Genomic DNA, 15,139 nt, shown 5'->3' with positions numbered 1-15,139 from the left:
GAAGGAGGCTGCTTGTCATTTGTACAGGTGGTCCTCGACTTTCAACCACAATTGAGCCCAACATTCCCATTAGTCAGTGAGACACGAGTTAAGTGAGTTCCCTCCCATTTTACGACCCTTCTTGCCACAATTGTTAAGTGAATCACTGCACTTCTTAGCAATATGGTTGTTAAGTGAATCTGACTTCCCTATTGACTTTCCTGTCAGCAGGTCACAAAAAGGGATCACATGACCTCGGGACACTGCGACTGACATAAATATGAGTCGGTTGCCAAGCATCAGGATTTAGATCATGTGACCACAGGAATGTTGCAATGTTGTGTCAAAAACGTACAAGTCACTATTCTCAGTTTTTGTAACTTTTGAACAGTCACTAAACGAACTGTTATAAGTCGAGGACTACCTGTATTTGTTAAATGGAGGTGACCTGCATGATTCTCACAGAAGAATTCTAGCAATAAAGGAAAGTCTGAAGCATAACATCGCCTTTCCCTAAGTTGAACCAAGGTGTGAATTCTGCTTTTGGATGGTCTGCGGAAAAGCAAAATCCCTGCAGTGCTTCAGAGACCACGCCAGAAGCAGATACAAAATTGTGCAAGTCACCAGCAAATCAACAGTTAAATCTGCTGCTGACATACTCTGGGATTTCTGAACATTTTAAGTTAGTGTCAACCCTGAAGCTGATCTGACCGAAGCCATTTTGAAGCTTCAGTGTTGCCACCCTGGAACTGAGGGATGCGGAGTGGGATGGAATAGGAATAGCTGGGGTTTTGTAGCCAAAACAAAATACTTTCTCCTGAAAACCAAAGACAGTCTCACACCTGGTCAGAGAGAGAGGAGGCATGGCATTACCAGGCAACCAGATGGCACTCTGATTGGACCCTGTGGCTGATTGTTTGGGGAACTTTCAATTATGTGAAAACCGCGGGAAACTTCAGAGTTGGTTTTCACCAGAACTGTGTTAATATGATTTATCCGATAAAGCTATTCTTTGAAGAATCCACCTGCCTCAGAGTTTTGTTTGCTATGGGTGTATTACTTGGAACCCTGACAGTTAGGGCTTCCCATCTCAGGGCGATACACCTGGCTTACACCTCCCCAACCCCAAATGCAGCAAGATATGAGGCCGCTCACTGGCTTGTATTCTGGAAGCCATTCGGGAATGTTCAGGTTGTTGATCTCAGAGGCAATCTTCTTTCGGTGTCCTGGCTTGGTAACCCCAATGGCCGTCAGGTCCTACCAAAAATAATGACTCCATCATTCAAGCCCCAGAAAGCAGCAAGCACACATTAAAAACCTCAACACTGTTGAAACTAGGAATCAATACAATATTTGTAGCTCAGGATTGAATTGTGGGGTCCTTGGTGCTCCCTGACCTTGGTTGTTTTCTTGCAGATGTTTCATTACCCAACGAGGTAACATCACTGCTGGAAGACAGGAGAGTATGCTTCTCATATTTTTTTCTTTTATATTAGTGCCTTGCCCTGTCATTGTTGGTGGGAGTGCTCTTGGTGGCTCCTTGATTAGGTTGTTGTTTATTGATTGAGTTGGTAATTCCTTGATTGGAATATTGCTTTTTTATTGTTGGTCTAGTGTTAATCTTGATGATAATCTCTGCTCATCTGGCTGTCGATTGTTGGCAAGAAGGTGTTTTGTTTTTTTTGTTTCCTTTTTGGCTTTTTGATTGTCTCATTTGAATGGTATGTAGATGTTGTTTATCTCTATGTGTATGTTGATGGCGGATTTCTCTGACTGCCAGGTGTTCAGGAATTGTGTAGTGCAGCGGTCCCCAACTTTTCCAGTTTGGCAGACCAACAGGGGTTTTTTGCCCTCCCCAGCCCCCAGAGGGGATGGATCTGTGTGAGCGGCGGACGTGTGTACAAGCATGTGTAATTCCATTTGCACTAGTATCCGCTGCTTATGCAAATAGAGCCTCACACATGAGCTGGCACGCCTGCCATTCACGCAATTGGAACTGCAGGTCTGTGCGCGTTCGCTCTCTGCTTGGTGGCCCAGTTCTGAAATGGGCTGTGCCCCGGGGGGGTTGGGGACGCCTGCTCTAGTGTTTTTGGACTAGGTTTGGTCTGGGAATGGCTGTGGAGGCCCAACCACAGAGAAGATTAACTTGCACCATCACATGCAGTAAGGCAAAGTCAAGCTCGCTTCCCGGGATGTCTTGTTTCTTGGTCTTTTCAGGATACTTTTTCACTTCCCAGCCTAGCCAACCACTTTCACACACCTTCATTAGCCCTGAAAGTCATATTTCCAACCTCTGGTGTTGGTTTCCTTATTCTTCACACCCTTGTCCAAATTTGTCACTCCCTCCCTATTTAGGATTACTGTATTTTTCGGAAGTGTAAGACACACCTTTTCCCCTCAAATAAAAGGGTGAAAATCTAGGTGTGTCTTATTCATGGAATACAGCATTTTTTGCCTCCTGAAACCCTGCCCCCTTCACAAAAATGGATGTGCGTAGGCTTTGGGAGGCTTGCAAAGTGCTCCTGGGGGCTGGGGAGGGCAAAAACAAGCAAAAAACGGCCCGGTTTTTGCCCTCCCCCCCAGCCCCCAAGAGCACTCTACAAGCCTCCCAAAGCTCTGCATGCCTTTTTTTTTTTTGCAAAGAACGGGGAGTGCAGAAAGTGCAAAAACTTTTTTTTTTAATTTACCTCTTCAAAATCATGGTGCGTCTTATAGTCTGAAAAATACAGTACCATCCAGACTCCCTTGGGTGAGGTGGGCAGCGATAAGTAAATGAAATAAAATCCCCATTTACTTTTTCCAATCTCCTGTCCCTCTTTATTCTCGATCAAGTGTATTCTTGAATACACTAGGCCAGATTTTCCCCTTTCCATTTTTGCTTTAAAAAGGAGCTTTTGTGGGTCTTCTTTGCTTTCAACCTAACAACATGTCTTATTTACATCTTTCAAAATGTTGGTGCTTCATCTTCATGACTCTTTCAGTCTGTTGTTCTTAAAATATATTTACAGTGGTTTAGCTTCTAGCATGGGACACCATGCGGTCTTCCCAGTTCTAAGCCAACCTGATTCTTCTTTGATTCTGATACCAAACAAGCTCAAAGTTATGCGGTGTCCTCTGTCACGTCTTTTCAGGGCCTGGGCCAGCTACTCACTCTCCCACCCATCCGCCCAGAAATGTGATACATTAAGATTATTTGCAGGAGCACCACTTGAGTTGACATCTTCTAGCTGACCACGGTTGATCTTGTGAAAGAGTTAAGAAGAGTTAAATCCAGATGAAGAACAACCAGTCAGTTCTAGAACTACCAGCATGGCTGGGAAGACAAAACACATCGCAGAAAGTGTTGGCAGAGGGCAAAACCAGAGCCAAGAGGATGGGAAGAGCCAAGGTGGCGCAGTGGTTAGATGCAGCACTGCAGGCTACTGCTAGATCAGCAGGTCAGCGGTTCAAATCTCACCGGCTCAGGGTTGACTCAGCCTTCCATCCTTCCGAGGTGGGTAAAATGAGGACCCAGATTGTTGGGGGCAATATGCTGACTCTCTGTAAACCGCTTAGAGAGGCCTGAAAGGCCTATGAAGCGGTATATAAGTCTACTGCTATTGCTATTGCTATTGCTAAAACGCTTCTTGCCAAAAAAAAAAAATCTGCTTGGGTGGATTTTGCAAATTGCCAGGAATGAAGCGGGACTCAAGGAAGATTTTTTTCCCTCCAAGAATGACTCATGTTCTATTTAAGTTTTTTAAAAACAGACTCCTTAAGCTCACTTTGGAGAGGAACAGAAGGTGCCTTAGAAAGGAAATTAAGCCTCTTACAATCTTACCGTGTTTCCCCCAAAATACGACCTATCCAGAAAATAAGCCCTAGCTTGATTTTTACGTTTGCGCCTAATATAAGCCCTGCCCCCAAAATAAGCCTTAGTTAAGACCCTTCCCCCTCTGTCCCACCGTCTGGTTGTACGAGGTGGAACGAGGCGCATGCATAAAAATCAAGCTAGGGCAAGGGTGGAGCTGCCCCACGTACCCCACACCCACTTACCTCAGGGCCTCCCACACCCTGACATCTGCAGCTGCTTGTGGCCAGATGCCGTATGGTACATCACACCGGTGCCACCCCTTGTGGCAGGAGGCCACATGGCATGTCACAACGGTGCTGCCGGTCGTGTGTGCAAGGACACAACAAACCACACGGTCTCCTGCCACAAGCAGTGGCACCGGCACAATGTGGCTTCTGGCCGAAAGCGGCTACAGAAGAAGTCGGAAACCAGTGCGCCTGGTGTCAGGGAGTGAGAGATCTGGCTGGGGTGGTATTAAGGTAAGCATGGAAGGCATCTCCTGAGGATAAACGCTGGTGCTTACTTTGGAGCCCAAAAGAAAATAAGACCAAGTCTTATTTTCAGGGAAACATAGGAATAAGTCAGGGAAACATAGGAATAAGTACAGATAGAGGTTTTTCCTATCCAGTCGTGTCCAACTCTAGGGTGCTCATCTCAAGAGCTGGAGCTCATCCCATTGCGCAGTGCTCGGGTCTGAAACCCAGGCTATCATGCTCAGCTTCTTAACCACTAATCTGTTGCACCCCAACAATCATAATAATACCTGCACTCTAAAATGGGGTGGTGGGGCTGTCCTCTTCCTTCCTACCGTTCCAGTGACAGGTATTGGAGCGAGGAGCAAGCGTCAGGTGAGTCATCAAAAATCAAGATGGTGGCATCAAACATTAAAAACAGGTAGAATTTTTATTCTGTCCCTGTGGTTCCCATCCTGCCTTTTTCAAAACCAACCCTTGTGGATACCTGTGCATTAAGAGACCATGCTACTTTCTCTGCCAAACAAATGAGTTTAAAAAGTCTGTGAGGAATAAAATGCATCCAAGAACTGGGTTGGAGATGCTCCCACCCAAGGAGCTGCTGGCTGCGGTCAACACATTTCTATGAGTCGCGTTAGCTTTGCTTTTTAAAAATTTCTCACTTCTAGAGTTTAAAAATAGAGCAGTTCTTTTAAAAAACCAATCAGGAGGCTCCCTCAGCTCCACCAGCCCTTTTCTGAATTGAGCACCAAGCAGCCAACTCCGTAGTCCTCCCCTCTTCCACCTCCCCTACCCCATTTTCCCCAGCAAGAGCTCTCACCTCGGGAGTCATCCGGCTGATCGTGGGAATGTCATAACCAGCGTTGATGAAGTTGGAGGCGTAGAGTTGCAGCTGAAACTTGTACAGCCACTGATAGACGGCCTCTGAGCTCTGGGTGGGAAGAGGGGGTGCAGGGAATTCTTTATAGATATTACGTCTCTTTAGAAAACCCCAAATCACCTGCCTGAATGCCTGAGAGAGGCAGGTTTTGATCCCAGCAGTTCTTTTTATCTTCTTCCTATGTCGTCTTCCTTCCAGCCTCGTCACTAAGATCCCCATCATTATTTTGGGATCTCTTCCTACCTGCAGAATCTCTCTCCTGGCAAGAAATCAACCCGTTCCTAGCCCCAGCTGCAGTTTTCTCCCCTTCCTTCCTTCCTTTCCACACTTATTCAGTCTGAGGAAGGGGTTTAATGAGCCTGAAAAGGCAACCATTAAAAAAAAAGTGGGGGGGGGATCTCATACATGGAATCGTATCCTCAGAGCTCAGGCCAGCTGGGTCCTTTTCCAGAGCATCTTGACTGCCTCATGAAAAGCAGGGGAAGCCGAGAGAACCAAAGCTGCCAAGCAAAGCCTGCAGCCTACCCCAGATTACCCCCACCACAGGTAAATTGGGGGGGGGGGATGCAGCCTAGTTCCTTTGGGGGAAGGGGAAGATAGAAGTGAAGGAAGAGCTGCCCTTCCCCCCCCCACCGCACACTAACAGCCACAAAGCACCAAAGAAAACACTCTGCATTTGAAAACGCTTTGCATTTGGGGGCTCATCCACATTTCTGCAGCCTAGAGGTGGCATCCTTAACCAGGCTCCCCCCCTCCCTGCCGCCCTTTCCTCTCCTTTACGATAAGTTGGGAAAGTCAGATTGTACACAGAAGGGCTCCAAACTCAATTCCTGAGCCACGTCCTGTCTCTGAACTCTCCCAGGCCACCTTTGTGCCAGCTCCTTTCTCCAGGTTTTATTCGGAATTCCAAAATGAAGGAGACTTGTGGTGGGAAGTGGTGGTGGTGGAGAACAAGGGACAAAATGGGTGCTTCGTCTGTCCCTAAAAACACTCCCAGCCTCCCTCAGAAGCCCAACCAAACAGAGAAAATTACAGCTCCTCTCCCCCCCCCCCCCCGCCCAGGGAATGCCATGGGCTGCAGGGAGCCTCCGGGCACTCTTGTCCAGCTCTGTCCTGCTCCACCCGCTTTGGAAGCTGCTCGGGGGGTGCCCAAACTTGCCTTTCCCTCAGACTGCGGCTCCACCTTCTTGACCTGCTGCTCCCCATATGGCTGGGTGGGGTATGGTGCGCTGCCCAATCCTGGCGTCCGGGAAGAACCTGTCACAGAGCAGGCAGGAATTCTCAGCACAGCAGAACCTTGGGAGGCGCTCCCTGTGCAAAGGAGGCCCTGGGGACCCCCGTGAGCACATTCCCTGGCAGGACAAGATGGCCGGCCACAGGACATTGGGAGGAATGGACTAGCGTGCCGGTGCCACAGCACAGGGGGCTTGTCTGGGTGTGGGTGGCTGTCAGCCTCTAACCCCTGGAGCTGTGCAGGTGCTCTGTTTCCTTTCAAGCCAGAGAAGTCGGGAGGCCCAGCCTCACTCGGGCAGCACCTTCCTCCCACCAAACAGGTGGCAGAAGATGAAGATGGCAGCCAAGGTGACCTTGATGTCCCCAAGCCATGTTCTGTCGTCAAACCCTCAACAAGGACAACAACACTCCCAGTTCAGCTAACACGCAAGGCCTCCGGCTGGACCCAAGGGCTACCAAGACTTCCGGCATCAGACTGGAAACCACCCCTTGAACCTCGGGAGACCATGAGTGGGCCCAGAGCTTTCCAGCTTTGGGACTCCAGAGAAGGACAGCTCCAAAATTAAAAGCTGCTTCACAGAAAACACAGAGCCCCCCCCCCCCCCCCCCGGGCAGATCCACAATCAGGCCAGTATCTTGGAAGAACAATCCTGAACACAGATCAGAGCAGCCTGGTGGCTGCCTTCCACCCCTCACTCCCAATTTAAAAAGCCCTTCCCCAAGTGAAGGTCTAGACACTTGAGACCCAGGATCTCAAGAGGGCGGGCACCGCAGAAAGCAGCCCTTGCTGACCCCCCTCCCTTTTGCCCCCTCCTGCCACCCAGTAGCTCTTGAAACGCTCCATCGAGGGGTTGAGCGAGGAGCAGAGCAGCGATGCATTTGGGTGGGTGGGGGGTGAGAAACAACGCTCCCAACCCAACCGAAGGGGGTAGCAACACCAAGGTGGGAGACAGACTATCCTGCGATCAACAGCGTTCTTCGCACAGAAGGCAGCTTGCATGCTCAACAGAGGCAGGGGGGCTGTCTTGTTTTCCCTTGGCTGTCCTGCCCTCCCCCCAGCGCTCCCCACTAACCGAAGCAAGCGAAGGGCTGGCAGCAGCAGCAGAAGGAGAGGGTCATGTTCTCCAGGAGAAGCCGCTGGTCCTGGGAATAAGAAACACTCCCGTGGGGGGACAGAGGGACCAGCTGTCCTCCGGAGCATCCACGCACCTGCGGGTGACTCCACTGCCTTGGCAGGCCCGTCGCTCACAGCAGATTCTTGCACAGACGCCTTCTGGGAAAGGACAGTTGCCAGCAGCTGAGAGAAATTGGGGGAGGAACAGCAAGAAAGCGTTAACCAGAAAAAAGAGCGGCAGGCAAGGAGGACTGGCCGGGGGGGGTGGCGGGGGAGAAGAGAAAAACAGGGTCTCAGGAAGCCTGGAACCAACCGAGGGAGAATCAGGTGCTTTTCTCCCAGAAATGTGACTCAGTTGGCAAAAGTGGCAAGCTGCAGCATGGAGAACAAACGGGTGGCACAATGGCGCTGCCTGCTTGGCATTCGTGGCTGCAGCCGAGCCAGCTCGAAAAGAGAATTCTGGTGCAAGCAGGCTGCAAAAAGGGTGATTTGGGAGCTAGCAGCCTGCCCCTCCTCCTCCTGGCCCAGTTTCCCCAGGGAAGGAAGGAGCCCCTTAGGGTCACTGGCCAAATGCATGGCATCGGAAAGGGCGAGCGATCCAATCTGAAGCCACAAGGGGGCAGTAGAAGACCGAGCAATGTCAGAGATGGGCAGCTACTTGTTTGTTTTGGGTGGTAAAATTTATTGGCTGCCCATCTAACCACAGGGTGCCCACGGTCAGTCTTAAAAAGATTTAAAATATACCACTAGACAAGGGCCATTGGGCGAGACTTGCACCAGGCAATGGGCTGGAGCTCCCGATTTAGCTCCTCTGGGAAGCAGGGATTCAGGCTTACCTTCACGCCTTCTGAGCCAGGGTGAAGGGCCCCATGGCCTCCGCTTCCAGTGCTCTGTCCACTGCCTGAGCTCCGTCCACTGGTGATGCTTCCAGTGCTGCCCACGCTGCTGCGGTCGCCTCCTAGCGACGGGAGGGGGAGGGAAAGACAGTTGGCAGGATAAAGGACAGCTCCGTCCTATGATGGGCAGTTTTGCTCAGGACTGCCATCCCCCACACCCCAACCAAGGACCGGACGGGATCCCATGTGTCTGTTTTCTGGCCACCAATATCCTGCTGCTGAAATTCAGGCAAGCAGCAGAGGACAGGTCAAATGGCCGTCCACCCAAAACAAGCAAATGGACCGGGGGGGGGGGATTCCCTGTTCAGAAAATCCCATTAAACCCAAAATTCTCTGAGGGTCTTGAAGCCTTAAATGTCTCAAGGGGGAAATCCTTATCCTTATTTACTGCAGGATATCTTAAAATGTTTCTGTAAAGCTCCTTTAACAGATTAACAGACTTGGAAGGGACTTGGAAGGTCATCTAGTCCAACCTCCCTCCCAAGCAGGAGATCCTATATCATTTCTGACAGATGGCAGTTCAGTCTCTTCTTGAAAGTCTCCAGTGATGAAGCTCCCACAACTTCTGAAGGAAACTTCTGTTCCACGGGTTGATTGTTCTCACTGTCGAGAAATTCCTCCTTATTTCCAAGTTGAATCTCTCCTTGATCAGTTTCTGTCCATTATTCCTTCTCTGGCCTTCAGGTGCTTTAGAGAATAGCTTGACCCCCTCCTCTCTGTGGCAGCCCCTCAAATATTGGAAGACTGCGATCCTATCTCCCCTGGTCCTTCTCTTCACTAGACTAGCCAGGCCCAGTTCCTGCAACTGTTCATCATATGTTTGAGCCTCCAGTTCCCTTTCTTGAAGTAGAAGTTATAGGAGGAAAACCAGGCATCTCCCTCTACAGTACCCGGAGATCAGGAGGCACCTGGCAGCATTTTATGCAGTTCACAAACTTCATTCAGAGGCAGAAACGCTGCAGCTCCTCCTAACTTCTTCGTTTTGGGGTCCTGACTTGCCCTCCCTCACTTTGTGTAGCGCTCCAGGTTGGAGAGAGGAATATTAAGGGAGGGGTTGTGCTTCCCCCCTCCCCAAAAGAGAGGAAATGCTGCTCTCATCTCCAGTTTCGCCTTCTAGTACAACAATTCTCCATGACCCCTCCCACCTTGCATCATACAATTGCCTCTCTCCATCAGCGAGCCACTGACCAAACTCCCCGCAGGACCTCCCCTCAAGAATGCACCCCCAGCCCAGCCCCATGCCCCTTGAATCCCTGCAGCCAGCTTGTCCCCTTGCCTCCCTTCTCCTCCTACCTGCGAAGGGCTTCCGGAGCACCCAGATTTCTTCTGCAGGGGCCGGCGTGGTCGCAGAGCTGCCGGGGGACAAGTGGGAGGGGCTGGCATCCGACCCCCGGGAACCTTTGAGATCAAAGAGAGCACCACGATCCAGAAAAAGGAGGGAGAGAAAAAGGAAAAGAAAGAAGTGAGAGAAGGAGACAATGTTGCATGACGGAGAGGGGTTTGGGGGGAAGTTTTGACAGCATCCTCTGGACCCCTACCAAACCCCAGACTGGAGGGAGTAGTAGCTTGTTGGAGAGGGTCTTGGCCTTTGCAACTATTGTTTGACCTCACAAAGTCCAAGAGTCAATATAAGGGCCGTGATGGTGCAGTGGTTAGAATGCAGGATTGCAGGCTAATTCTGCCCACTGCCAGTAGTTCGATCCTGACCGGCTCAAGGCTGACTCAGGCTTCTGTCCTTCTGAGGTCGGTAAAATGAGGACTTGGATTGTTGATGCCAAGATGCTGACTCTGTAAACTGCTTAGAGAGAGCTGTAAAAGCACGGTGAAGCAGAATATAAGTGCTATTTCTATTTATCTTTCTATCATTTATCTATTATCTCTCTATCTACCTCCCCCCCTCTCTCTCTGTCTATCTCTCAGGTCATGATGGTTCAGTGGTTAGAATGCAGCATTGCAGGCTGATTCTGCCCTCTGCCAAGAGTTCGATCCTGACCAGCTCAAGGTTTGACTCAGCCTTCCATCCTTCCAAGGTGGGTAAAATGAGGAGAGATTGTTGGGGGCGATTTACTGACTCTGTAAACTGCTTAGAGAGGACTGTAAAAGCACTGTGAAGAGGTATATAAGTCTAAGGGCCATTGTTATTTCCAAAGTGTGAAGCCCAGCTTGGCTACTGCTCCACTGGCATCCAGGTTGCCCCATCATATTTGTGGCCCTTGGGGACCAGGGCAGTAGTTCTCAACCTTTTCTTCACCATGGACATCATTTAAGTACTTTTTTCTGACACGGACCACGCCCACAGGCCTCCAAGACTTAAGATTTAAACCATAACCTTTCTTCAAGCCTTCGTGGACCCCATGATGACATCGCACACACAAACACACACACACACACACACAGGGTCCACAGACAATAGTTTGAGAACAGTAAATTAAGGGAGCTTGACCAGGGCGAAGACTCTGCAAATGCTACAGTCACCTGGTCCATACTTTAAGACAACGGATGGTTTCCCTAATTTGATCCTTGTGGTTCGCTCTGCACATCTGAAGCTCGGCTGTGGTGGCTGACAAATACCGATTAAAAGACCACATCAACAAGCTCTTTTTTTTAAGCAGGAAAACCAACGTAGTGTGAAAAAGTCCTTTTTCTGGCTCCTCTGTGGTCAGTCAAAGGCTCCTGGGGAAGAAAAATCAACCTCTCGGGGAATGGCGTTTGTGCAAACTAAATGCAGTGGCCATCCTGATTGTGCTCTTTGGGGCATTGAGCATCCCGGGGAGAGGATGCAGACCCCAGGGAGAAGCCCATCCCTCCACTCTGGAGCCCCCCTACTGAAAGTGCTGGAGTCCAAATCAGTTCTGATGGAAAAACCCGGAAGTGAGTGCAGCTGCTGCACCACAAAAGACTTTGATTCACTTCCTCTCGTGCTCCAGCCTGCCTTCCCCGGTGTGGCACCATCCAGGTGTGCTGGCATTTTTGGTGTTGCAGTCCTAACGTAAATGGATGCAGCAAGATGGGAGCTCCAGAACATCAGAGGCCCAACCTCTGGGGATTGAGCTGGCTGGTGAAGAGGAGGAAAAGATCCTTCCATTCCCCACAATCCAGTCAGAGCTGAAGAAGCTTCTTGGATGGGAAGCGAAATGTCTTCAAAAGAAAAAAAAACCAGAAAGTCCAGCTGCCTCTTGAAAAAGCACCTTTGGGATGACCCTGGATGACTGAGAATCTCCATAGACATTCAGGAGGAAAAGAGAGTTTTCTGTCCATTCTCACGGAAAGTGCACAATGGTGCAACCCTGGCTCACCCTGTATTAATTGTAAAACAGTGTTTCTCAAAGTTGACCCCTTAAAGATGGGTGGACTTCAGGTACCAGAATTCCCCAGCCAGCCAAGCTGCCATTCTGCTGGCCACGCATTGCAAGCTGACAGCCTGACGTTAGCAACTGGGGGAGGACAGATTGGGATGTAGGGAGGAATTGGGGGGGGGATCAGAACAGTGGTGGGATACAACCGGTACGCCCTGGTATGGGAGTACCAGTGCCTGCTGGGAGCACCAGAAACCATTCCAGTATGGTGCTCCAGAGGGCCCACCTGCCTGCCCGTCCTCCTTAGCGGTATTTGAGTCGATCGGGGCTTACACACACGGAGCATACAGCGCCTGCACGATGCTCCGCTGAGCAGCTGCAGCATCATGGACAGTAATTACGCATGCAAGCGCTGCATGTGTGCATGTGGACGACGCCCGGCCCTGTTGCACTGTACCGGTTGCAATGGGATCCGGAACCCATCACTGGATCAGAACCAAGCTGTGCGAGGCAAAGGCATGAGACTTACCAACCAGCCCAAGGTCAACCACAGAATGCAGAGCTGAAAAGCCCACAACCTGAGGGTCCGTTGCCCAAACAATACAGGACACATAATTGGACAGTGACTGATAACAGGGGGATGGCCAGGGAAAATGGAGAGTTCATTGTATTGTTTAATTGTATTGTTTGCACACAAAAACATCAGATCCAGCTTTGCTACTTCTGTAAGCACTTAAGCTTTACTCTTGGTGAACCATGGGCCAAGAGTCCTTCTTTATTAAGATGATTGAATGGGATGGTTGACATTACACATCTTCAAGTTGTCAAATTTGAGAAACACTGGATTAAACACTTGTGAAAACAAGACCCCAAATCCTTGAAGAAGAATCCAGGACCTGTGAGGGTTGGCTCGGGTAGTGGAAGGTTAGGGAAGGGAGATGACAAAATGATAAAAGGATCGAGAAAACAAAACAGAAACCAAGGCTTACACACCCCTTCTCTTCTCCCAGGACATCTGCAGGGCATCGCCAAGAAACTCAAGAGAGCCATGATGGCATAACAGGCAGACAGAGATTTGATTGCATTATGGTGGCGCATCTTGACTTTTTTTTTGACTATCCTCTGCAGTCTCTCACTTCTCCCATTTTTCAAACCACTCTCTCAAATTCCACTTCCTGTACATGTCTCCAAATTCAGCTTTCTCCTGGAAGTAATTCCTGGCCCTCCAGCCCATCTGCACCCCATCTGCATCTACCATTCTCAGCTGGGCGAAATGATCTGGATAGCTGGCCATTGGTTTAGCCACCCAGTAACTGCTCGTACATAATTTAATTATATTGATAATTTTATTCATCACTCATGCTATGTGTTTTTAAAATAATTCACTGCTCTAATATTTTATATTTTGATAGACATTTATATGCTGTTCTGTGATTTATTTATGCATTAATGGTATATTTTGTTATGCTATACACATCTACTGTATATGGTAGATACCAGAAAGAGAGAGGGAGGGAGGGAAGGAGGGAGGGAGGGAGAGAGAGAGACAGAGAGAGATTGTATGTGTGCTGACACATAACAGAATAGAATAGTTTTTTGGCCAAGTGTGATTGGACACACACAAAAACTTGTCTTTGGTGCAGATGCTCTTAGTGTACATAAAGAAAAATAAAATAGAATACATTCATCAAGATATACCACCAATGCAGAAAAAGTCACAAAACAGCATATAAAATATCTATCAAAATATTTATCTGCATTAGGCAAAAGGGAGTCCTCGGGACCTGTTGGCCTGCATTGAATTGTATCCGCCTCTCTGCTCATTTTCTCTTTCTTCATCCTCCCCGCAGGCCAGCAAACACTGCTGGCATTTGAAAAGCCAAGCGGAGGCAGACAGAGGTGAGGCAGGGCACCCTTGGGGTGACTCGTCTGCCATGACATTTCTCTCCTACACCTCTTGTCTAAAAGGGGGCTCCCCCCACCCTCAAATGGTGTGAGAAACCTCTACCACAGTGTCTCTCAGCCTGGGCAAAATTCCGTTTGTGTGGATCCAACTCCCAGAATCCTCAGCAATAGCCCCATAAACTAGGGGATTCTGGGAGTTGAAATCTATACTTCTGGAAGTCGCCAGAGTTGAGAACCATGATCGAGTGAGGTCTTCATTCCCAAGGACACGTCCAACCCCATTCAAGATCCCAAGGACATTCTTGGAAAAGAAATTCTTGGCGAGGAGTCGACAGAACCATTGCCCTGCCTCTAGAACAGGGCTCCAACCTTGGCAACTTTAAGACTTGTGGACTTCAATTTCCAGAATTCCCAGCAAGCGAACTATGCTGGGTTGAAATCCACAAGTCTTAAAATGGCTGACATTGGAGAACCCTGAGCTAGAAGAACGGCAGGAGGTGATGAGGCCTTTCTGGTGTAGAAGTGGTGGCAGGTGGTTGGTCTTCTAATCCAGGGGTCTCCAACCTTGGCAACTTTAAGACTTGTGGACATCAACCCCTGCTCTAATCTACAAGTGTTGGGACTGGCCCCACCTCCCATGGCAGCCATTTTGTGAGAGTAGCCCTGCGGTGCCCTAGTGAACCTGATGTCTTATCACCCCACTGCTGTGCCCCAGCTGCTGAATCAACCACCTCCTCATCTTCATCAGCCCAACCACATTTCCTGTACGTGCAAAGCCACCCAACAGAAACCCAGCAAAATGAAAAGCTGCACAAACATATGTCAGGATCAATGGAAGGAACCCCCCCCCCTTCAATATGGCCAAAGCGTAACAGAAGAGAACGTAAAACAAACCAAGCAATGGAGGGTCTACCTGGATTGGCGCAAGGCCTCTCCGTGCCGCCATGGGCTAGCCGGCGGTAGCCGAAGGAACTGAAAAGAGGCTGATGGGGAAGCATTGGAGGCAGGCAATGGAGCTGATGGAGGGGGGAAGAGGAGGAGGAGGAGGAAGCAGGGAGACCGTTGGGGAGGGCAGCCCCCCCAGCTGGGAGGGAGATGGCTTGATACTGCCCTGGGGAAAGGTCTCCATCCCACGGACCTGACAACAGAAAGACAAGAGGCAACATGAAGTGGGGGGTCCAAGCTGGGAGGGAGAGCCGGGAAGGGGGTTATCAGGAGTCCAACAAAGGTAGAAGGAAGGAGCCACACACAACCAAGTGACACACACACACACACACATATCATTGAAATCTCAGGGGGTTTTTTTTGCCATGGCCTCACTAGCAAACCTCTTTTTCTCTCTCCTTCCAATTTCTCCCCTATGGCGGGGGGTCAGCAAACTGCGGCTGTGGGTCTTTCCTCTCTCTGCTGCGGCTCCGTCACCAGTCGGCATCACAATTTTGAGAGGAGCTTCCAGTGTGTGGGGGGGAGGAGAGAAGCACAGCGCGCCAGGAGAAGACTCTATGGCAAGGGGAGGGTTTTCCAGTTGTCC

At 49.7% G+C, this 15,139-nt stretch overlaps 1 protein-coding gene across 2 annotated transcripts in view; it reads right to left on the bottom strand.

Moving 5' to 3' along the window:
* The window catches only part of CASKIN1 (CASK interacting protein 1), a 149,618-nt gene that overhangs the window by 7,386 nt on the left and 127,093 nt on the right, over window positions 1-15,139 (bottom strand). Inside the window, exons 11-17 of one of the 2 annotated variants that reach the window (XM_087729230.1) lie at window positions 14,522-14,746; window positions 9,701-9,805; window positions 8,348-8,469; window positions 7,607-7,694; window positions 6,324-6,421; window positions 5,105-5,215; window positions 1,135-1,236 (exon numbers count right to left, since the gene is read on the bottom strand). In XM_087729230.1, the coding sequence (XP_087585356.1) occupies window positions 1,135-1,236; window positions 5,105-5,215; window positions 6,324-6,421; window positions 7,607-7,694; window positions 8,348-8,469; window positions 9,701-9,805; window positions 14,522-14,746 (851 nt within the window). The remainder of the gene's footprint in view (window positions 1-1,134; window positions 1,237-5,104; window positions 5,216-6,323; window positions 6,422-7,606; window positions 7,695-8,347; window positions 8,470-9,700; window positions 9,806-14,521; window positions 14,747-15,139) is intronic. The other variant, XM_087729229.1, reaches the window with a different exon arrangement.

Source organism: Thamnophis sirtalis, unplaced genomic scaffold (genome assembly GCF_051295495.1).
Source record: "Thamnophis sirtalis isolate CommonGarterSnake01/CBP01778 unplaced genomic scaffold, rThaSir2_p1.2 scaffold_14, whole genome shotgun sequence".
Lineage (NCBI taxonomy): Eukaryota > Metazoa > Chordata > Lepidosauria > Squamata > Natricidae > Thamnophis > Thamnophis sirtalis.
This window is presented reverse-complemented; position numbering and strand designations above follow the sequence as displayed.